The 25,465-nt window shown below is 41.2% G+C and overlaps 1 protein-coding gene across 1 annotated transcript in view; it reads right to left on the bottom strand.

The window, feature by feature from the left end:
- Nucleotides 1-25,465, bottom strand: part of LOC148015797 (ABC transporter A family member 7-like) — a 98,865-nt gene that overhangs the window by 58,957 nt on the left and 14,443 nt on the right. Inside the window, exons 2-7 of the mRNA XM_087663562.1 lie at nucleotides 18,055-18,433; nucleotides 17,876-17,952; nucleotides 17,475-17,616; nucleotides 17,087-17,206; nucleotides 16,862-16,986; nucleotides 16,619-16,777 (exon numbers count right to left, since the gene is read on the bottom strand). Coding sequence (XP_087519688.1) covers nucleotides 16,619-16,777; nucleotides 16,862-16,986; nucleotides 17,087-17,206; nucleotides 17,475-17,616; nucleotides 17,876-17,952; nucleotides 18,055-18,433 — 1,002 coding nt within the window. The remainder of the gene's footprint in view (nucleotides 1-16,618; nucleotides 16,778-16,861; nucleotides 16,987-17,086; nucleotides 17,207-17,474; nucleotides 17,617-17,875; nucleotides 17,953-18,054; nucleotides 18,434-25,465) is intronic.

Raw genomic sequence — 25,465 nt, 5'->3', positions numbered from 1 at the left:
GTTAGTATCCATAGTATGGATGGTTCAAAAATATGGGATTTTCGAACCGTTTTAGTTTATTTTTTATATTTTGGCCATCATTTCTTATGAATATCCTCAAAAGGTGTAGTAAACTTCTAGAATAAGGTGACATGCAGAAAGCAAATGGTTTTTCAGCCAATTTTGAGAAATATCATAAAAAAATGACTCCTAAATTCGCATAGTGTGCAATCGCAATTTTTTTGTAGCAAACAGCACTTTCAACAGCGAGGAGGGAGAAGGAGCGATCAACGAGAATTTTGACCAAGTGTCCTACAGTTTTACACTCCTTTCGGAGCCAACAGAACCATCAGATTTGCCATCTAAGCAATAGAGTAGAAGCTAGTATTTGGTGCACATTTTTTGGTATAACAGGGAGCTCCAGGAGATCTTATGCTTAAAGATTGCATCCAACTAGTAGCAGACATTGTCTAGATAATCTAAGAACCATTTATCTTGGAGTTTAGCCATCAAACGATCAGCTTATGACTACTGTAATGACCACGAATACACAAGGCTGAAGTGTGTTTGGAGTCCTACACAAGGCTTTTGTTTCCTTTCTCAAGTTCAATTGATACATAGTGCTACTTGGAGAAGTACTTGGGATCCTCCTACCAAGAAATCATCTAAATCTATTGACATTTGGGTTATTTGGACTCTTTGTCTTGGATGTATAGTAGAGTTTACATATAATAAATGCAGAGTCTAAATCATTGAGCTTTGTCATTATCTTGTGTAAAGACTTTGGCACAGAAGGTTTTATGATTGATTCATGATGTATAGACAAGTCTTGAAGAGAACTTGATTTCCAGTATTATTGGGATTTATTTGAATCTCTTGTCTATTCTTTTTCTTCTCTGTTGTCTCCTAATCTCTACTTTCTTCTCTCTTTGTTCCCCGGTGGATGATACAACCTTTTGACTGAAACCTCTCCGACAATGCCTGACAAGTATGTTTTTATCTCATTAAGGATGGCATGGGATACTGCTAACGAGGGGCGTACTTAGAGGGCACGTGCTACGGGTGATGGGTACATTAATAATATATGTTTCTTGTCCAGTACTCATGCTTGGGTTTTGTGTTGGGGTGATACTTGCGTGCAAGAATTTAGGTGATTCTAATGATTGGAGTCCAAGGAGCTGCCACTCCAAGGCTATGGCAAGCCCTCATTAGCAGCCGAACTCTCATAGCCTGTATAAGCATCAATAAGTTTTATTATAACAATAACAATTAGTTTTAATGTAATCATGAAATTTGATGTTTATTCAACATTTAATGTTAAGGGTTACATTGATATTAACGTTAGCATGATTATGTTGAAATTTAATGTTTCTGTTGACAATAGCGGTATTACTATTCCTGTTAATATTAATGTAATTAACATTACTTTCAATATTAATCCTTACCAAGGTGTCGGCGAGAGAGAAAGAAATCAGAAACATTCTGACGTTGAAGAGAGAGAAAGATTGTGAAGATGTAGAGAGAGAGAGAGAGAGAGAGTCCGGACAGAGACAATTATGTCTCTGGAAGAGAGTGTGCGTGCTGACTGGCTACATGATGCCTTTCGGCAGGTGTTGAGCGTATATAGAGTGTATCTCTCTCCTCTCCATCGGAGCTCCTCTCTGTCGGGGGGCGGGCCGGGGGGAGACGAAGTGAGAGAATTGTCTCCACGCAGGACATTAGGCAGAACATCTACCAAAGAGGCAGATAGGACTGACACGCAATGTATCCGGCAATTAGGACTAATGGGGCTCACGGCACTTAACGAGATGGAGCGGGGGCCAGTCGCAAGTTGGAGCACGTTTACTTTCTGCCACGTGGATTGGGGGAGTCCATTCCCTGGAAGGCAGGCAGGCCGTAAGCGACGCGTGGTCAAATTTTCTTTGTCCACGTATAATTATTTTTTTCTTGAGAACAAAGAAAAGCCAAGTAAGATTTATAACCTTTCTTTTGAAAATATTTTAAAAATAGAGATATCCCATTGTCGACCAAAGTTGCCCCCTACTTGTCCCAAAAAAAAAAACAAGGGAAAAAAAGATGACTGAACATATTTGCATTAAATGCAATCTATTGTAGTCCTATACTCAAACTGTGCCCTGTGTCTCTCTAAATTCTAATCAACACTTACCATCGCATGCCCTTTCTAAGGCAACCACTTTCTTAAAGGGGAATGCATTCCAGTGGTGGTCCATGCTCCTAGTGCAAGTTAGAACACGGTCAACATGGGTACAATTCAAGCAAATATTTGTATCAAATTGGTTAACTAGTACATTTGAGGTGGACATCATGACAACTTGGAGCAAGCTTGATACAACGCAATGCAAGAACTTAGAACAGTATAACAAGAAGTTTTGGGATGCCTTGCTACAAGTAAATTTTTATCATCCAATTCCTTTTCATGAGAAAGTGGAAAAGTATATATGTGGTTGTCTATAGAAAACAAGGATTTTTACATTAAATCCACTATGTCTAGAATGTCTCAACCCATAGAGACTGCTCCTACAGCTGATGCATTGCTACATGGGAAAGATTTGAGCTTCCAAGAAAGTGGGGAGAAGCCGAATAAGAAATTTTCAAAGGTTGGAAAAAGGAGCAGATCTGAAAATCAACTTAAAAAGAGGTCAAAACAACAAGAAAAGGGCCAAAAATCAATCGCACAACATAGGAAATTAAGGGCTGCAAATAAATGCTTTGTTTGTGAACACGAGGGTCACATAGCTAAGGATTGTCCCAATACGCACCAAGCTGGAAAATCAAAAAACCAAGGAGATCCCAAGGGTAAAATCCCAAAGCATCATTTAGATCAATGCCAGATGTTATTAGTGATCAACCCAATGATGATGCTACTGAGCTATGTAGAGCATGCGGAAAAATTAGAGATCAACATGCTTTGATTTTCTTTAATAATGAAGCATGAGCTAAGTTTATCTCTATGGATATGGAAGCCCATCTAGGCGTCAAAGAAGATGAGATGGAGCCTATGGGAGAAGTTGGTATGACATGCAAGGGCCATGCAAGGCCTATCACACCACTTATTGGAAAACTTCGTTTGCACATTTAAGGATACATGGACAGCGAAGAGTTATTTATTGCTCCACTTGAAGGTTGTGATGTCTTGCTTGGTATACCTTGGTGCCATCTTGTGCATGGAGTGATTGATTCACATACTAAAGTGATCATTATTCAACATAAGGATAAGGCCCATATTTTGGAAGTAAAGTTGAAAAGAAAATCTATCCCTCTTGTATTAGTTGTTGCCATTTCCAAAGTGAGAAACAATCAACTTTCAAAGTACTCGTTTTTACTAAGGATAATGAACATCTTGAAAACATGTCAAAGTTAAAGAATGATCACATTTCATTTCTGAAAATGTATGCTAATTGTTTCTCTCAATCACTTTCAAGGCAACTACCACCTGAAAGGCCAAAAGATCATGGCATAGAACTTATCCGTGGAAGTAGCCCACCTAATAAGCCACCCTATACGATAAGTGTAGCTTAGCAAGAGAAGATAATGAGTCAGGTAAATGAGCTGTTGAAAAAAGGATTTATTCAACCCAGCTCATCCCCCTTTTGTTCTTCAATGCTTTTGGTACAAAAAAAGGATGGTTCATGGTATATGTGTATTGACTATCATACTTTGAACAAAATCACGATAAAGAATCGGTTTCTGATCCCTCGGATCTATGATGTTATGGATAGATTGCAAGGGACAGCCATATAGATTTAAAAAGTCGGTATCATTAGATTTGCATTAGACCAGAGGATGTGACATCTTTTGGGTTGTATGAGTTTCTTATCATGACTTTTGGACTTTCACATTCAAATTATGCACATAGATGGAAAAAAGAATGTGGTGGTTGATACGTTGTCACATAAGCCTCAGATTTCAACTATCACCATGATATATCACACTAAGTTGGATGCCATGAAAGATCAATATACTGCTAATTTAGACTTTGCAAATATATATGGTCAACTTTGCGATGGCCAAAGGCATGAGCACTTTGTGCTTAGAGATGGTTTTCTGATGATGTATGGACAAGTGTGTATCACAAAATAGTTGAGGCCTAAAGTGATCTCACTGAGAGTCATACTCCTCCTTATGCAAGTCATAGAGGGATTGATAATACAGTTAAGAGCAATGGAGCATTTTCTTTATTGGCCTTCTTTGAGATACAATGTTGACCAGTTTGTCAGGATATGTATCGTATGTCAGAAAGTAAAGTATGATAAGCAAAAGATACCGGATTTATTGCAACCCTTGCCTATTCCAAATAGACCTTGGCAGAGCATTGCTATGAACTTTATCTTTGAGCTTCCTAAAATACCTACAGGGAATGATGGGATATGAACAATTATTTGTAAGCTAGTAAGCAAGTCCATTTCATTTCTGTGAGAAAAAATATAAAGGTTGATCATATGGCACGCTTATTTTTCTAGCATGTGTTTAAGTATCATGGCATACCAAAGTCGATGATTAGTGATCGAGACCCTTGGATCACCACTTTATTTTAGAAGGGACTATTTGAAAATATGGATACTACACTGAAATTTTCTTCGTTCTTCCATTCACAAATAGATGGTCAATCATTAGAAGAGGCAAATTCTACTGTGCTTGAACTCTTGAGATGCTATGTATCTAAGCATAAGTCATAGTGGGAGCAATATTTGCCTTCGATAGAGTTTGAATACAATAATACACTACATAGTTCCACTAGCAAAGCTCCATTTGAAGTTGTGGAAAGCCGTAAGAAAGTGCCTCCTATTTTACACATAGAACAGGATCTTTGAGACTAATCGGTATGTAGAAAACATGGATGTAACCTATACAAAGGTTGAGTATGCTCTTCAGAGGTCTCAAGAGAAGCAAAAAAAGGCAATTGATCGCCATAGACATACTTTGCAATTTCCAGAGGGCAATTACGTATTGTTGTATTTTGAAAAGGAAAGGCTAAAAAGGATGAAAGATAGAGAGAAGTTACATCCAAAACGGAGTATGAGATACTCTGGGCCTTTCCAAGTGTTGGAGAGGATCAGTGATGGTGCTTATAGGCTGAAATCGGCTCCACACTAGCAGATACACAATGCCTTTCATGTAAGCTTGTTGAGCCCTTTTCATAGTGATGTGCCCAAGGATGTATCTACTAAAAATCAACCAAAGGTTGAGAAGCGAGATGAGATTTTGGTACTCAAGTATATTTTGGTACATAAAGAGAGAAAGATCAAACATAAAGTTTTCAAAAGCCATTTGGTGAAGCGCCAGAACTATCCACCAATGGATGCTAAGTGGATGGAAAAGGATGACTTGGCAAACCATCCTTGATTGTTGTAGCTTTATCTCAAGGCTTTTCAATTAGAGCCGACTTTGGATTGAGCTCAATCAGGTTCAACAAAGCATGGGTCCAAAGCATCCTAATGCTCAAGGGGAAGGTAGCACTTCCACTCCTCCAATGATGGACAGCTCTCATGTATAGTGGATCTTGGATATATTCAAAGTGTGCATCTAGGCTATTGTGCTGATAGTATGTCTGCCATGAGGTCACTATTCAATGTACTAGTCATTGTAGTTGGTATGCAGATAGATATGGTTTTCACCGTAGCGTTGAAACTATAAACTACATCAATATGCATCAATCTATGATTATCAGAGATTGATTATTGGTTGCTAGTTTTTAGTGATGATCACAAGTTTTCATTGGTATTTAGTTGGTTTTGTGGACAGCAATATGTTTTATGAATGTCGTTGGTAGTTCAACCATGGTTTATGCTCAATTTATGCTTTGCTATGGTTATTTTACCAGAACAATTGGGAAATGTTAATGAGAAATGTGCATTCTATGGGCTCTTGGCAGCAATCTTGAATTCTCTTATTTATGCTGGCTGAGAATTTTCAGCAATTGTTTGGCATTAGAATGTTTAAGCAACAGTGGCCAATGTTGTTTTTCCATGATGCCTTTTGGTAAATTACAATGTAGTATGTTTTGCAAACCCCAGTGCAATCAAGGATGATTGCAAGGATTTCAAGGGGGTGGTCAGTCACATGAGAACGTGAAATTATATTCCTTTGCTTAGCATTTTAATTAAAAGTTAAATCAAATATGTAAATGTGACTTACACATGTGAGATGCACATTAGTTATTTCATGATGTGGGATCCAAGACCTCGAGATATCAATTGGTGCCAAAGGCAAAAGTTGTAATAAGTCAATGCCTAACAAGTACTAAATGGTATTGGGTGTGAGAACTTGGCCTAAAACATTTAATTAGCCATTAAAGTCAATAGTGACGCTAGGGAATTGGCATTAACTAAGTACTTAATGCCAATTCCGGGCTAATGAGTGCTCAAGATCAGTTGGGTGATAAATTAGCCTAGCCAATTTCATTGTTGGTTGGTTAGATTATATTTTTGGGCACAAAAATAATTATTAAATTAATTTAATGGGTTGGATAATGGTGAAAATTCAGTTTGGAAGGTTGTCACTTAGCAAAACTTGCCCATGCAATTTTGAAAAAGCCAAATTGGGGCTGAAGGGAAAGGGAAATCTCGTTTTTGCATTTTGGAGCTATTGGGAAGAGAGGATGTGTGTGTGTGTGTGTGTGTGTGTGTGTGTGTGTGGAGAGAGGGAGGGGTTGATGCTGCCTACTTTTGGGGTCGCTTCTCAGCCATTGGAGACCATTTCAATGAAGGCGATTGCATATTCTTAACCAGGAGAAGCTAGTGATCGCAATTAATGCACTCTCTCTTGAATATTACAACCTCCGTTGTTTCCTTTGCTGTTCATGAATCTACTTGGAGCTGGAAAACTAGGCCAGTAGCTTAATTTCTCCAAATTCTCACGACGAATATCTAAATTTTCTCTCTCTACATCATTCTCTCTCTTTCTCTAGCTATTTCTCAAGGTTGCTCCAAGTTTTATAGCAATCTAGCCATTGGAAGCGGAGATTTTGGTGAATCTTTGCCATAAACCCTAATTTACAGCAAAAAGTAGGGTTTGACAGCCACCTCCAGAAGCATGCCCAAATTTAAAGGCTTCAAACTTGAATTTTTAGAGGGAAAATCAAAGTTTTTCACGAGGATTCAAGAGGCCAATGAACCAATATTGAATTTGGGGCTAATTTATTTCCCAAGGAGCACGGGTTAAAGTCAATCCCCTAGCAAATTAAGGGACAAATTGATTTGAAGGCTTGCTTGCTGGCCATTTATGACAACAAGAGGCACTTGGATTAGTGGAGGAGGTCGAAGAATCTCAGTTGTACTCCATCCATTTGCAATACAACTTAAAGAAATACCACAAGGGGCGCCAATTTTTGGGGCCAACAGGCTGTCCGATGTCCAAGATTAGTGGTAACATTTGTATTTTCAGTTTTATAACTGAATTTTATACTTCTTGTAATTAGTGTTAAATCAGGTTAGTACCACACTGAGGAGGAAGGCTGGTTTCAGCAACCTATTTTAAGACTTCTTTCTGCTGCCTTTGCTCATCTGAATGGCCACCTTCCTGCCCTTGGGGATTGACATGATAGGCTCTGTTTTGCAGTCCAGAGGCCAGCCAGCAGGCAACATCTACAACAGCTGTCCTTTCTGTGTTTCTTGCTGCTGCAGGTTTGAGACAGTTGCCTAACTTACCAATTTCTCTAATTTAGCCAGATAAAGGTTTGAGACAATTCTCTTATCTAGTTAGATTGTAAGTTACAATGCAGTGAAATTTTATTATGTTGTAAGTTATAGTATACAATTCTATTATCTGGTTGATAGTGGCCAAAGACTGACAAAACTCGTGTAGTGAAATTTTATTATGTTGTACGTTAGAGATACAATTCTCTTAACGTACTATTATCTGGTTGATAGTGGCCAAAGACTGACAAAACTCGTGTAGTGAAATTTTATTAGTATCTCTAACGTACAACATAATAAAATTTCACTACACGAGTTTTGTCAGTCTTTGGCCACTATCAACCAGATAATAGAATCGTATACTATAACTTACAACATAATAAAATTTCACTGCTTATGGGTCGACCCATTTAAGTCTAACTCCCCCATGCACCCATACAGGCACCCCTCCATCCCCTAGCGCCACATCATGCACCCAATCAGCCACCCCTATTAAGCTAAAACACACTTTTCAACTGTTTAGCATTCTTAAACAACCCCAAAACACAATTAATTAATGAAAAACCCTAAAAAGGGGAGCAGTCCGAAAGTTTTTCAGTGGTCCCCCAAAAACCCTAATTCTTTGGGGCACCCTTTAACATCTATAAATAGACAAGCTGTCCCCCATTCAGCCTCATTCCCGTCTATGCAAGTTTCACACCCTTGAGTGCAGATCTCAGCCCCATCAATCCACACACTCGTGGCTGTCCAGCCCCAAAACGCTACTGCCACACCTTCTGCTGCTACATTTACTCCTCCAATGTGTAGGCAACAGTTGGCAGCCCATCTCCATCATCAGGTGACCTTCTGCTACTGACGTTTGGACCTATTCTACACCTAGCGGCAGCTGCAACTGCATCCACAGCTTGCGTTTGATGTCATCTTCCCAGGTGACAGCTTCCTCTATCACGCGACAACTTCTCCACACCGGGCGACAGCTGCCTACCCTCTTCGTCATTTGTTCAGCTTGTGTTTGGTGCTCTAGGTCCTTCTGAGACCTGCGTTTGTTGCATCCTCTCCATCCTACACTCCAACTAGTGGTCACACACTTGAGATCTGTCTCTGGTGGTCGTCACTCTCCAACACATTGTTGTGCCCTTGAGTATCTGTACACTCTTACATTCACTTGCAGTATTCATTCACTTCAGAGTTGTGTTCTTTCCCTACTTCTGTTTGTGTTTGAGTTTCTATGTTTGAGTTTTGAGTTTTGCGTTAAGGGTTTGAGTTTTGCTTTCTGTGTCTATGTTTGTCTTTTTGTGTTTTTGTTGTGGTCATACACTCTGTGTTTCCTAAGTGCAAACCCTAGCAATTTTTTTCATATTGTATCAAAGCCGGTGCTCTTGTAAAGAGTATCCTGCAGATATTGTGGAGAGCTAGTCTTTGTGTGAGGCACACAATACGACTCATAACCGAATCACAATGTCCCAGACACCTTCTTCTCAGATTCCTATGATGTCCTATCAAGCTCCTCCATCACTGGAGGCCCTGAGATGGTATTATGGGCTCGATGAGGAGGACGACACTCCACTTTCACCTTCACCTTCCTTTTCTACTCCTATTTCAAATTTCACTAACATGACAAAGGAGGACTTTGAGGAGCATTGTCGCAACCAGTACGGTAATGTTTACACCTCTCCTACAGGCTTTGCTACCACATTTAGACCGGTTGGTGAGGCTAGCCACCTCTCCGATCATGGAGGACATATGGTATTTGGAGCGTCTGGCGATCCATCTTCATCATTTCAGCTAGGTCCAGTGTCAGGTTCGTACAACCCTTTTCAATTGAATGAATCAAAACCCTCGCATATTTCTTCTTTTGAGATGCAGGATCCGAATGGCTTTGCATAAGTGAACTTTAATAGAGGGGCTCACGAAGCAAACGGAATTCACGCACATCTACAACTTCTATTTCATTTGGGCATGTCACACACACTTCTTACTTCCCTACCATCCCACCCTCTTCTACCTCTACCCTTGATCATCTCTCTTCATCCTTTCAAAATCTCGGATTACACTCCACATCTGCTCCACACACACTACGGGTTGGATCTTCCATCTCCCCTCCTAGCACCTTCTCCTTCTCTATCCCATTCTCTACCTCTTTGCACCATGGTACTTGTTATAAGATCCGAGATACATGCTCGACCTTCTTATATACTTAAAATATATATGGTGAATATTATGCTAGCGCAGAGAGAGAACAGATAAGCGAAAATAAAGATATAGAGAGAGACACAGAGAGAGATTGAGAGATTGACAACATACTAGGGACTGGAAGATGGGCCAATCCCCCCCCTTGTGGAGTTATATTATTAACAAGGAGCAAGCTCCTCCGTTACACATAAACTAGTTCTTAACTTGTAGATCTTGGGAACAAGATCACGGTTCCTTGCACAGTATACAACTGGCTAACACTTGCACAACTTGGAAGTTGGCACCTTTTGATCCTTCTTGAATCTCTTCTTCTCTCCTACACACTATATGTAGGGATCTCCTCTTGGAGCTTGATTAACAGAGCTTCCGCAACACTTGCACCTTCTCACCTACACAATATGTGTAGGGATATCCTCTTGGAACTTGATTTTAGCAGAGCTTCCGCTACACTTGCACCTTCTCTCCTACACAATATATGTAGGAGTCTCCTCTTGGAACTTGATTTCAACAGAGCTTCTACAGCACTCTGTGAGAGTCGAACCACCTTCTCTCCTCTTACATGCACGCAAAGTGATGCTTCCTTCGCCTCTCCTACACCCAAGGAGAGACTCCTCTTTTATAGGCTTCAAGAGCTTCTCTTCTTGGAGAGAGACTTGAGTGCCAAGATTGAAAAGGTTGATCTTTATGCAAGATGTGGATGTTCCAGGACCTACTCTGTAGCACTAATTTTGGAATATCTCTCTGTGCATTGCTCGGATGGAAAAACGTCTAACACAAAAATTGTAGATCTCGCCGTTTTCGATAATCTGCATGGGCCACTTTTAGAGATCAACTTTCTATCATAAGATATTTTAAAAATGGATTCACCATGTCTATTTTAATATAAGCAACTTTTTAAACTCTATTCTTAACTTATGGTCCATGCAATCACCTTGAGCCATAGATAATGAGAGTTCATTAGATTGTCTTGGGCCTCAACCTTAAGATTAACTTTCACACAGAAGCTTGTGTCATTTTAGATCTTAGAAAGGAAAAATCACTTCTCTCCTCACTTCCAGAGGATCACGTCTCTCGTCTTTCTTAGTGAGAGAATTACCTCTCTCGTCTTTCTTAGTGAGAGAATTACCTCTCTCGTCTTTCTTAATGAAAGACCTCAAAACCTTGACTTGTAAGGGAGAGGATGACCCCAAATGAATGCAATCCTCATTACACACAAGTAAATATTCCCAGGCATCCCAAGATACACACATAAATACATATACACAATGCTAATGCACTTCCTCTTCTTAGGACTCAATCCATCTTCATTTATGTGTAACTCCTTGGTTCTTATGTACACTCTTACACTTGGCAGACACTTCTTTCCCCCTTCATAACTTGTACTGCTTGTACCAGATATCCACGTCACAGTGCTCTGATCACCCCATTAAGTGATGTACTAGGAATACTAGTCTCTAAATAGTCTAAATGGTCTCATGGCCATGCTAGATCATCATCAACACTTATAGAAAAGTAAGTCATTAGTTTATTGACATAAATTTACTAAATAGAGAATGCGTAATAAGCAATCAATTTAGTGACAATACTTCATTAGGGGGAATACACCCTTTAACACAGTGCCTCTCACCTTTCCGCAAATGAGCACACTCACAGCACCTGGGACGGCTATAATGGGCATCCCCCTTGCTACTCCCAGATTCACCTCTCACATGACAACTCAAATGTAGGGGATTCCATCCTCGGCTTATGGTACGTCATTCCACTTACCTTGGGTTATACCTATGCAAGGATTTCCATCTTCTACTCCATATGTTCCCATCCCACCTCCACCATGGGCTTCTCATACGGCTACCATGCCCATGCCTAGTCAGCCCATCCCTACCTATGGATCCACCTTGTACACTACCCGCATGCTTGGTGGGCACTCTGAGGCCCATTCCCAAGTGCACTCCACTCCCCCATCTTAAACCCATTACACTTTTTCACACTACCCATCTCGGAGCACTACCACTCCAGTTGCAACGGCCAAGAATGCCTTCACGGATAAGACTCATTTTTACAGGTCGAATTTCACCACTTGGTCGAATTTCATGCAACAAGTGCTTGAGTCTCAGAGTCTTTGAGACCTCGTTATTGGTCTAGAGCCTATGCCAAAGACCCTCGACTAGCTCACCCTGACTACATCTGTCAATGGAGAGCCTGCAATGCCACAGTCAATGTTGAGCTGATGCAGGGATTTCTTCCCGAGTTTCACTCTCAGTTATAGCACTTCCTGCACGCACCGGAGCATTGGAGTCACCTTTTCCATCGCTATGCGGCCCAAGATCGTACTCGGCGCATAAATATCGATTTTGAGCTTCAAGAATTCTCTATTAAGAAAGGGGATGGTCTAAAAGTCAAGCTGGCTAAATATAGGCGGTTATTCGCCGAGTTTGCCACTATTGACTCTCCAAAGTTAGATGACGATCAGGTTATGTTCTTCTTGAATAAGTTGCCCAAAAAATACTTCAATTTCATTCAGCACGTCATTTCACAATCAAGTTATATTCTTCTTGAGTAAGTTGCTCGAGAAATACTTCAATTTCATTTAGCACATCATTTTACAGCCTCGATTACCAAACTTCTACGAGTTTGAGTACCAGTTCTTGCATTACACAAGACTGCATGATTAAGTCCACAAGAAATCCTCATCATAAACTTATTCAGAGCAGAGGGGGTTGGTTGCCTCTTCTTCGAGAGGGAAAACCAATAGTGGCAAGAACTCACAAGATGCGAAGGCAAGCCAATCAAAGGGTGACTCCTCTTCCTCAAATGGAACCAAGGAATCTAGACCTATATGGCAGTAACTCCCTAAGAAAAACCGGTTTTGCACACACTGCCAGAGAGCAAGCCATATGGACGAGAAGTGTCGCTCCAAGGCCCAAGGTCTTCCACCTAAAAAGCCTCCGCAAACTGCTGTGACGTCACAGACCAGTGGGGCTACACCTTCTGCTCCTACTTTACCTGCTCCTTCAACACACCTTGTTGTTGCTGGATATGTGGCCCGTGCACAGCCTCAGTAAAAACAATCTCTTTTACTACCTCTGAGGGACTAGCTGATTGGTCTGTAGGTCTCCCCACGTCTCTAGCCTAGGTAGGACCAAAGCAATTTGCAAATTAGCCCTACACTGAAAGACAAAACCTTGCAAAAGAGATGAGAATCTACAAACACAGAGGTTAGTGGTAAGATGCTCCAAAGCAAAATGTAACAAAGAGAAAATCTAACTGAAAAGACAATGCAATGAATGTGTATGCGTGTGAGTAAATGCAGCGGAAGACTTAAGAATGGAAAAGCTAAGGACAATGAATCCTACGGGCCCGACTCTAAGAGTGCGAAAAATGAATGCTAGACTAACCTAGGGTATCCTAAAGGACCTAGAGACATGCTAGTCTAAGAAGGTGTCCACCATCGCGTACAGCCATAGCAGGGCTCTGCCAAGGGAACACCTGACGAGGCGGAGAGGAAGGTGAGATGGATGCATAAAAGGCAACAGTTACTAGTTTCTTCTTCGTTTTCCTTCTTGTTTCTAATTCACATACTTTTTCAATTCAATCTTCTAATCACATCCTTAGCTATGGATCAATCATCCAATGATCTTTGTAGCTCTAGTGAAAGGCCTCTCTATCATCTTCATATTGAGTTGGATAATGAGTATGAACCAATTGTGGCGATGACTTCTAACAGCCATAGCAGGGCTCTGCCAAGGGAACACTTGACGAGGCGGAGAGGAAGGTGAGATGGATGCATAAAAGGCAACAGTTACTAGTTTCTTCTTCGTTTTCCTTCTTGTTTCTAATTCACATACTTTTTCAATTCAATCTTCTAATCACATCCTTAGCTATGGATCAATCATCCAATGATCTCTGTAGCTCTAGTGAAAGGCCTCTCTATCGTCTTCATATTGAGTTGGATAATGAGTATGAACCAATTGTGGCGATGACTTCTAACTTGCTCTTCCAACAGGGTGCTTCATCCACTTCATCTTCTTCCATTTCTTATGATTCTCAGCTCCACACAAAGACCGACACCAAGCTGCTCTTCCTTCTTCGGCATCTACATCCAAGTTGAAAGAGGGTTCCTACCCTTCTTGGGCATTCTACAGACTTCAACACTTTGTCTTCGACATTGGCTTCTCCCCTCTGTTGTACCTTTCCCCTTTGCATTGCAAGATTTCATCATCTTTGTACTAGGGCGCTTGGGCAAGTGAACAATTTTCCCACGAGGGACACTATCCAAGTGGCACCTGCTACATGAGCATTCTTCAACATGTAGCATACTTTGCATGTCATTATGCAAAGCACCACTTGAGCCGATCATAAGTTGTTTCCATCGGCGGTTGTTTACACCACACCACCATAATCCCTCATCACATTTTCCCTCATCATTGACACCCTTGAGTGGATGGGTAAGCTTGTACTGTTTTGTGATGTGTTGGGTTGTACCCTCCCTACTCCCGTCTTCTAGGTCATTGTTACTCAATTGGCTGCATCCCATAAAATTTAACTCATTTCTTTTTTTTTTAAGTTCAATGTGGTTCCATCCGCCTTTGTAGAGCTCGGTAGGACAATGGGCAGCCGACGTGCACCCTTTGTCCGATACCCTGGTTGCTTTGGGTGGAACACCTTGGAGTAAGTAAAAATCAAAGTGGTTGGCCTAACATTTTGGCTCCATTTTTTGGCCTTAGAGGGGGTGTTGAGCTAAAACACGCTTTTCAACTGATTAGCATTCTTAAACAGCGCCAAAACACACTTAATTAATGAAAAAACCCTAAAAAGGGGAGCTGTCCGAGAGAGTTTCAATAGTCCCCCAAAAACTCTAATTCTTCGGGGCACCCTTCAAAATCTATAAATAGACTGGCTGCCCCCATTCAGCCTCATTCCCATCTGTGCAGGTTTCACACCCTTGAGTGCAGATTTCAGCCATCAGTCCACACATTCGTGGGTGGCTGTCCAGCCCCAAACACTGTTCCCACACCTTTTGCTGCTGCGTTTACTCCTCCAGTGTGTAGGCGACAGCTGGCAGCCCATCTCCATCATCAGGTGACCTTTTGCTGCTGCGTTTGGACCTATTTTACACTTGGCGGCAGCTAGCGACTGCATCCACAGCTTGCGTTTGATGTCATCTTCCCAGGTGACAGCTTCCTCTATCAGGCAACAGCTTCTCCACACCAAGCGACAGCTGCTCACCCTCTTCATCATCTGTCCAGCTTGCGTTTGGTGCACCAAGTCCTCCTGAGACCTCCGTTTGTTGCATCCTCTCCGTCCTACACTCCGACTGGTGGTCACAGACTCATACATAAATCTTGGGGACAGATTCTCTGGACACAAGATATGGTGGAGCAATTATCATCACATGTACATGTGGGATCACTTTCTCTAGCTTTAAGTTTTCCACAGGAAAGGAAAAGATGTGTTAGACTTGCATGGGATGTTATGGCCTTTTGGCTCTTGAGAGACACTATGCGCAGGTTCAATTTCAGGAGCTGAGGACAAAGCTGAGGAGAGGCCTTCCTGTGGACCTAAGACTCAGGCACTTCTTTCCATACTGCCCCTTCAATGGTATGGCATTAGAACCCACTAGATTGGTTGTCCACACAACCATTGTATTTGTGATGTACTTAGCTACTCCTTACAAAGTTCTTTGTACTTCACCTCAGGGGGCCAGGGCATTTCCTCCAAGGTATTATTGACAGAATTTTCTTTTGGCACCCTAGGGCCTACTCAATCCTACCATAATGTATCAAGCTGCTTATTGGGGAGTATATGTCCATAAGCTGCTTTGACACCCTACTCAGTCCTACCCTAATGTATCAAGCTGCTTATGGGGATAGATCTCCACATAGATGCAGGAGGATGGAAAGGCCCTTATATCTTTTTTTCTGACTCAGTTTAGCTCTGTGTGGCTGAGGTAAGGTAGGCACATCCATGCTTATTTGACTGTTGGCAATGCATCCATCTGGAAGCCATGATTTACTTTTTATGCATCAGTCTGACCAAACCAGCAGCTTGTGCCTCCCTGCTGGAAGCTGCAGTGAGGATTGTGCTGGCATACAACCAACCACATAAGCAGCAGCCAACTCAGCATGCATAATCCTGAGTGGTATTGAAATCTTCTATGGATCATTCTAGCAAACCAACACAGTCATACTAGCATGGACAATCTGAGGACATGCCTTGCAGCTGGAGAGCACCATTTGGCATAAAGATGGCCTTTTATAAGAATCATCCTCTTAGCCACTTTCAGATGAGCTTCACCACCAAGTCGGATTCGTGTCTTTTGGGATGCCATAGTAGACCACTACAGATTCCTCACATCAGCTCAAGCTTAGGACAGGCAGATACTCATGAGAGATACATAAAATCGAGTATGTCAGAGCAGCCAGATGGAAAGCATAAATATGCCGATGCCCTGCCTACTAGGAGAAATGAGGATACTGCAACAGTCTATTCAGAGAGGGATATGGTCCTCCAAGCAAGACCATGGCACAACCAGATCAGAGGTGCCTCCATACAAGACAAACTACACAATCAGAAGTTACCACTTGCATGGTTGTAAGCAAGTACAGGCCAAAATTCCTTTGTGACAATAATATGAATGCCTGTTATGTGAAAAGTAGACCACAGGAAATTTTTCCTATCCTGCTAATCATAAGTAAAAGCTTTTGCCATATTTAGTTCAATTACACATAGTTAAATCTAAAAAATGTAATGATAGACTGGCTCATTTTACATATGGAATAATAAAAACTTACTGGAAGTAGAAGCTGAATGACCCACATGAAAAATAAAGGGCCTATAAGGGAGGCAAAATCTATTCTCAAACTAGTCTCTCCTTTTGGCATTTCTGATACAAACCATATAGGAAGTTCTGCATCAGCTCCTTGAAATAACCGAAGAAATGCTTGTGCAGCCTGCATAATCATGACCCTTGTAAAGAACTGTAGGAAAGCGTCAAAGTCTCCTTTCTTTCAGAGAAACATTCTGTGATGAGTTACCAGGTTCATTGAACGAGAAACACGGAGTAGTCCAGGAGGTGATTGTGATGTATCATTTTTATAAGTGCCATTATAGCCAATAACCACATTGAAATTTTGTAGTGTTGTTGATCCAAAGTCGTAAGCTGAAAAAGGCAAAAGAAATGGAAGGAACACATGAACAGATTGTAGTACTGTACCAATGTTGAAAGCTTACATGATTCAATCTCGAGGTATTAAACTCACCAACTGATATTTCATTGATCTTCCTGCTTGGATTTCCCTTTCTAAATCCTTGATAGAGCTCTTTGTTGATGATATCATAGTTCTCCCTCCATAAAAGTTTTGTGTTCACACACTGGATGTCTTTTATTTTCAAACAAGGATCAAGGAAAAGGACACTACAGAGTTAAAGTTCTTGAAATTGTAAGCTTAATTTCGATTCTCTAATCTTGGAATCTCCAACTATTACCAGATAAGTGAGAATGCAAGTTATCAGACTTCTTGGAACGTGAGACAAACACATGAGGGCCAAGCAAACATATCAGAATACAATTGTATGCCTCACTGTTTGAGCATACACATGAATGGCATACACAAACTTCCAAAACAGCAAGTAATTGAACAAGTCTACCTATGGAGAGAGATTGCTGTCCAAGTGACACTGGAATGGTTCTGAAGGGAAACAATGAACAATTTGATGGAAGCACAAACAAGTCATCCACCAAGATTGCTGGTTCAATAAAATTACTCAATGTACTCCATGCATCTGTTCCCTGAAAATCAAATCATCATGGTCAAGACATATCATGAAATGCCTGAGTATCTTTTCCTTCAATCCAACTTTAGGACTGGGCAGAGAAATGAAGTGTCAGAGATGATCATGGGCTTGAATGAATACTTGTCAGCATCCCAACGGTCTGATAAAGCACTTACATTAGATCTGGTCCTTGTCCAGCATGTGAGGATCATCTCACAACCAAAGAATTTTAGCAAGTAAAGCAACAAATTTAAGAGAGCAAAATGAAAACTCACAGGTGTTATAATTGACAGAATCTCCAAGAATTCTGAAACAGTTTGAGGCACTCCCTGAAACAAAACTGATGCCATGGCTGCCAGTATAAGAAGTATTAACATTAGAGGCAATATCTATTTCTGTATCTATCAAAACATCACCAATGCAGCATTCTCCTTGCCTAAACTAATGTACATACCATCAGCTAATGAACGATTAAGTCCAGTGTACAAAAGTGTAGCAGGGCAGGAACCATTATTTCGGCAAGATGCGTCAGGTAGATCCAAAAACTCAGGATCTTCAAGTTCATTCACAGCCCGATACTGAGAAGCAGGTACTTGAAGAAATGCTGGCCATTGTGAGGGTGAAGGTATGGCACAGCTCGCTGCTTGAATATCATTTGAATATTCTACTCCACACTTTTTCTCAGATGTTGAACTTCCATTCACGGGTACACAGCCACATTTATATTTTGAATTGTTAAAGAGTGCATTGATAGCAACTTGAAGTGCCAGTAGAAAAATGCACAGAATTACAGGGACAGAGATTATGCAGCAATTCGTCTTTGCATTCCGTTTCTGGATGTCATGAGAATATAGAGTACATCAAGGTCTAGAAGATCTCAGACAGTATGAGCATAAAGACTCTCTCTCTCTCTCTCTCTCTCTCTCTCTCTCTCTCTCTTTTTCGTGAAGATAATTGAATTAAGTAGTAAATATTTACATGAGACCATCGGGTCAACATTCTCTCTGTATCTCTTACATTCTATTACATCAGACCATCAGGTCAGCATACTCAATCTCTCTCACAGTTTCTATAGAAATTTACAAGATGCAAGCAGGCTCTGAGAACAACCTATTATATAACCAATTCTAATAAATCAGACAGAAAGAACAGCTGGAGTAGAGCGAACAATTGCCAGCCAGGGAGCAGCAATGTCCGGAAGGACCAGGTCAGCTGACATCATAGAAGTGATTTGCCATAGCACCAATCCACACACACGGGCCACTTGCCCATGGATGCCCGATGCCGAATCAAAAATAAAGGCATTGCGAGTATGCCATATGTGCCACAGGGCTTTGCACGTGGTACAGAAAACACAGCACCCTGCAGAGATCTTTCGGGCTCGGAGCACTTCTCCCGTTGGAAGACCCCCAATGAGCAGCCTCCACATGAATACTTTACCCTAATACGGAACCTTAGACTTCCAAAGCTGGATAAATCTGTCCCGCCACTTCTTTTTGCTATCCCTGAGATGCCAGAACTTATTAACCTTCCCCGTGACCCATCTTTTAGCTTCCACCATCTGATGATATATCTAATTCGCTGACCTTATCTGAAAGTCATCAGGAAGCACAAACTTCCAATCACACCATGGATGCAATGGCTGCAACATAGGCAAAGGAGAGAACCTCTAAAGAAGGTCTCATATTGATGACCAAATATTTCCTTGTATCCATGAGGCACCCTAAAGTACTGACGAATACGCCTAAAAGAATAAAGGCGGGGCTGCCCACGAATAACCCCATCACAGACTGTCTTCAACCCTAACCTAGCCATCCGATTAAACTTATCTCGCTGCAAATATTTGTGTGGCCAATCCAACAACCTTGAGGAAGCCAGTATTTCTCCTTGCAACGAAATTTCCTTCTTACGAATATCTGGAGGACGCGAGACAGCAAAACGAAGCATCTCCTGCCAGGAAGCAATTAAATGAGAAAGGAGAAAAGGCTGGGAGACCTTTATGGGCCTCGTAGAATTAAGCGAATGCCACCAGGAAGCATGAATAACCGTGCTTCCATGAGAGATGCCAGTCTTTTCTATGAAGAATTTGGTAATATCTGACCAAGGATGACACTAAATACACAGACTCTGCAAAAGGGACAGCCTCAAAGTGGCCATATGCAAATTAATATCCAACAAAGCCGCACCCCCCATCCTTTTCAGAGTGGTGACATGCTGCCAAGAGATCCATACCTACCCCAAACGATTGCCTTTCTTTTTCCACACCATAAATCTGATAGGCTGGACCAAATCCAAAAGGGACTTCTTAGTCCAAAGCAGCAACGGCAGAAAGAAGGAAATCATCTCTCTCTCTCTCTCTCTCTCTCTCTCTCTCTCTCTCTCTCTCTCTCTCTCTCTCTCTCTCTCTCTCTCTGTGTGTGGCTGAAATTTAAAAATAATCAGATGTATAGGAAGTCATTTGGCCAGCATGCAAAAGCCATATTCACCACTCGGAAAAAACAAAACCCAAGGATAGTCACAAAGTGTGACAACAAGAAAGAGAAAACTTGTTGAACCCTTGAGCAGTAAAAATATCTTGCACCATCATGCACAAGCAGTGATTAAAGTCATACAAATAATCCCTGACCATGGGGCAGCCACATCACAGGGTGGCCATCATATATTTTGCACTAAATATGTGGAAATTACATCTCATCTTTTTGTTTCATGTCCGGTTGCTAGACAAATTTGGGATTTTATTTTCCTGGAGGACTTCAATGACATCTCAAAGAATCACTAATCTCACATGGGTCTTGGGAAGATTACCCCAAAATGACAAATTGCAGCCACAATATCTCATTTGTTTCACTTCTTAGGTTGGATTGGACTTTGGCACTTCTCGCATACTATAAGTGCTTTTATCTTGGACTTTTGTCTCTCGAATTCATGGTCAAATTGTTCACATTAGAGTCTCATTGTTGTGGTACATAGCTTCTATAATATCAGCAAGGGTGATCTTGCATCATCACCAATAGAGAGACCTCCAATAAGAACACTCTGAAGACCTTGCCCTAGTATGGAAACTTTGACTTCCATACTTGTAGCAATCTATATGCTATTCTCTTTTTTTCTCCATAAAATCTATATGCTACTCTCTTTTTTTTTTCCCCGTAAATATGCTACTCTCTCTCTCTCTCTCTCTCTCTCTCTCTCTCTCTCTCTCTCCATGCTAGACACTGGTCGAAGATACAAGGGATACTACGCCGCCATCGGAGGGCCCTGCCCCGCCGCTTTAGCCTCTCCATGCTAGACCGACCCATGCGGGACATCCTAGGATGAACACCCCAGGAGCAGTTCCACACCGCACTGGGAGTACCTCTAGATTGTATCTAGTCCATATATCATTTTGTACCTACTCAATTTAGTTCAACATAGCATAAATGTTAGCTTCACTGGGACTTTTGAAATCTCCCAGACATTTGTATGCAACATTCTGGTCTCATAGGCCAACTTGGCCTGTTGTAGACGTTAATATAACTCTCTCTCTCTCTCTCTCTCTCTCTCTCTCTCTCTCCTCTCTCTCTCTCTCTCTCTCTCTCTCTCTCTCTCTCTCTCTCTCTCTCTCTCTCTCTCTCTCTCTCTCTCTCTCTATATATATATATATATATATATATATATATATATATATATATATATATATATATAGGTAATTGTATTAATTGTGAAGAAGTACAAGTACAAGATTGCAAGATTACGAGATGCGGGATGGTTCTAGCCTCTAGGCCATCATGCATAAAAAGATACAAAGTCATAGCAAAGGAACAGAGGAGATTGCCATATGCCAAGGAGCTAAATCATCTCTGACCAAGATATCAGCATACTCTAGAAGGTCAACCTACCACTAGAGAAGTCCCTTAAGCTTCCCAACATGACGTTGAATGCCCGAAGTAGGATAAAAAATGAATGCATTGCGAGTGACCCAAATATGCCAAGGCTCAACAACCCCAAAATCTAGAAAAATGAAATAGGATCTTCATATGAGGTTGCAGCAAACCATGATATTTAGTTTTACCAAAAAACCAGTCAAGAGGACGCATCCTTGTCCCCACCACAACATGCCAAATGTTCGAGAGAAGAGCCCAAATCTTCCAAGCAAAAGGGCAGAGGAGGAATCTGTGATGGGAAGACTCAACCATAGTGGTACAGAAGAAACAATTCCCATTAGAAATACCTCTATGGTGAAGTGATGACACAAGGAGGACGCCCTGCCAACATATTGGCTTTGGTGGTCAACATGTGTAGTCTCTAATCATGAAATGATAAATATGATTAACTAAAGAGGATTGAATGGTCAAACGCCCTACAAGATCCCAGTCTTGCCAAGGGCAATCAGAATATAGGACTGAAAAGGGTTCCCAGTCTTGCAAGAGATCAGAAACTCAACCCCAAAGATCACCATAGCTACAAGGTACCCAAAGGACTCATCTAATGGTGCAAAAGGACATCAAAGTGCCTCAGGGCAAGAGAGTGGCATTAGCCACACCAAGGTCAATCCAAGACGAGACATGTCATTAAACTTAGGTCTCTCCTCGAATTTTCCTTCCCAAGAAAGAATGGGATACACTACTAGAATTTCCATCGCCTATAAATTAGTTGTCTATTTGTCCTCTATTAGATGCCAACGGGCCTTGGAAAGGACCATTTTCCATGAAGACACCAAATGATTAAGAAGAACTAAGGTAGACATAAAAAAGTGAGCCTCAACATTAAGCACATGCCACCACGAACCGTGAATCTTTGAATTGTCATGCCAAAGGCCTCAATCCTCAATGAAAGCGCAAGCAATAAAAGTCCAAAGTAGTTGACCAATACATAGCACCTAAAACAGTGACCAACAGAGGGCTCTGATATGGATCCCCATATCCAAAACAACGCTACTTCCAATGGATTTCGAGATGCAAACATGACCCCATCATATTCAAGATATATCTGCCTACACATAATCTTTCTTCCAAAGCATGAAACAGAAGTGCCGCTGAGATCCTTCAAGACAACATTGGTCCGAGACTCTCCAGACAACAATGGCAAGAAGTAGATAAGCATGGGAAGCATAATAATTTGCAATACTTTGAGGTGCACATGGAATGGCCAAGCTTGAGATTCCAATAAACAAACTTGGCTTCCAATTTTTGTGATATCCATTTCAACAAAACTTTCAGCTACACATCAACCCCCAAGAGGTAAACAAGATACCTTACAACGTTTCCCTATTGGACAAGCATACCCTACCACCCTAAATCTAGCAAATTGAAGGCCGTGCAATCAATAAGAGATAAGGGAAGATTTGGTAGCATTTATTTGCAAGCTTGACACACACCCAAATAATTCCCATACATCCAAGCCTCAAGGTTGTCCAAAGATTAGAAGCATGCACTTTCAAAACCATAAAAGTATCATTAGCTAGTGCCTAACCAACAAATTGTCGTTGCAAAGGTAAAGAAAGACCAGCTAACTACCTCATATTCACAAGATGCAATAGCATAGAAAGAATAGGGTAAGCAGCAAGTGCAAACAAGAGTGGGTTGAGAGGATAGCCTATCGAATCGATTGTGCAAGGTAAAAAGGCTCGATGATCCAAGTGTCCCACCACTTATCACACCTCATGACATGTGGCAAAATACTTATTTTTGCAACTCCACTTTCCTTTTTGGCACTAGCTCTCCTCTTTCTCCTATAAAGAGAGCTCATTTTTCCTCATCCTACGTCAATTTTTTTGGCTGTAAACTCTTCTACAGCAATTGAAGCTAGGCTAAAAATGGCCCCATCCACCTCCATTCATCATCAAACACCTCCATATTCCCTCTTCTTTCATTGCTGTTTTACAAGGCAGTATTTCAAGAACTAAGAAGCAAGCCATATCAATGTGTTGTTGATCAACAAGGGAAAAAGGTTGATTTTCCCTCTTTCTATTCTTATCTTAAAGAGAAACCTATTGTTTCTATTGCATAGTAAGTGATGCATGCATATCTTTACATGATCTTGTGAGAGTGAGAAATACTTCTTCTCACTCTCAGGCTGTTTGTAGCTTAGCTCTTCCCTAAGGGGACTTGGGTTGAGCAAAAATACAATCCTCCTACGCAGGAGAGGGGATTACCCATCCTCAACCTCAATTTGTCTCCATTTCTTTTAAGTGCTCATGGATGATGTTTCATTTATAGAGCCAAAGCATACCTGTAAATTTCTAGATAGTTGTCATGTTCAGCCTCAAGTATTCGTTCTTTTCAATTTCTTGAACGATTAAGCCACGAAAATAAGTGAATATACTACATTGTTTGGGGTGTTTATAGAAGTTACTATCTACATCTCTCTAAGGATGGATTTATTGTTCAACCATAGTATATGAACACACACCTCTCCCATGGTATATAGGCTGCTATTGGACAAAGGCACACTTCCTCCCATCGGTTGAGGATAGAGAAGACAAGCAAATGGACATATATTCCAAGAGAGGATGGATATGTCAGCTATGTACTCAAGAGCCTGAGATGGAGAAGCACTACATGTACAGATGTATAGTGAATTATGACATATAAGGAAAGTATCATTGTCTCTTCCTTGAGGGCTTTCGATGTCTCTGCCATGTCATGGAGCATGAGGACCAGAGATTGTCCCTCAAGGAACATTGTCTCTTCCTTTAAGGCGTTGGACATCTCTACCATGTCATGGAGCATGAGGACCAGAGATTTCTAGGGCTTTTCCTCCTAGAACTCCAGAAGTGTCGTACATCACTACTACAAGATAGGAGACCAAGTTGCCCAAAGGAACCCATGCAAAGAGCAGCGAGATAGATTTCTTCCACAGACCAGATTCCACAAGTACTACTGGTTCAGCAAACACTCATCCCACCAAACTGCATCTACCCCACTCCGTGGAGTCACAGTAGACAGGGCTACAGCATTTCGCTTAGTATCACAACGTCGACCTCCTAGTCCATGACTAAGGGGCCATAACATGGTTAGATTAGAGTCATCATCATGAGACACACGAGACTCACCCCTCGACACATCAACAAAGCAGCCCCAGACCACATCATAGCAAGGATCATGTGCTGACCTTGAGATTCAAAGAGGAGCTATTGGACCTAGATATCTTATACATACAGTTTTTAAAATTAGAGATCTTTAGGTATTAGCCTTATACTAGGATACACTGTTTTCTCTTTCATGATGAGATGACATTAGACACAGATGTACTTTGGTTTTGTTTCATAATTACAAAAAAGTAGTATTAGCATTTTACACAGACATGTTAAGATGAGGATGCCCCCTCATCATAAAGACCAAGGACTCAACTAAAAAGGAACTGAAGAAAGAGCCACAATCCAAGGATCAACATGATCCTTGTTTCATAGTGACATGGGATGAGTTTTGGGAACAGGAATGGGAACGGGGATGGGGACTAGAATTGCCATTTCCTGTCACCATCAGAGGGGGCTCTAACAAGGGGATGAGATTGGGACACTTTGAGGATAGACTGAAACTGGGACAAGAAGCTATAAAATGGCCATTCCATGTCAATATGCCTTGTTTAAAGTACCATTGGTGACACATGAAGACACTTGCCAAAGTAGCATGCCTCACAAGCATTGAAAGCGGCCCTTCACTCCACTACTGACCTGAAAAATAAAGGCATTTCATATGGTCCAAGAGAAAGCCCAAAGACCTCCCCAAACATTTCACAAAGTTTAAAAAAGGATATTGTGTAGTGGCACTACTAGGCACTAAACAAGAAGGATAGGCCAAGAAACCTATCAAAGGACACGCCAAGGTTAACAAAGTCGAGCAAAAGCCTCAACCTGTGTTCATAGCTTAAGACTTGAACAAGGA

This window comes from Lygodium microphyllum, chromosome 23, assembly GCF_053477565.2.
Source record: "Lygodium microphyllum isolate KBCC chromosome 23, Lygodium_microphyllum_v1.1.10, whole genome shotgun sequence".
Classification (NCBI taxonomy): domain Eukaryota; kingdom Viridiplantae; phylum Streptophyta; class Polypodiopsida; order Schizaeales; family Lygodiaceae; genus Lygodium; species Lygodium microphyllum.
Note: the sequence above shows the minus strand (reverse complement) of the source record. Positions and strands in the feature narration are given on the sequence as shown.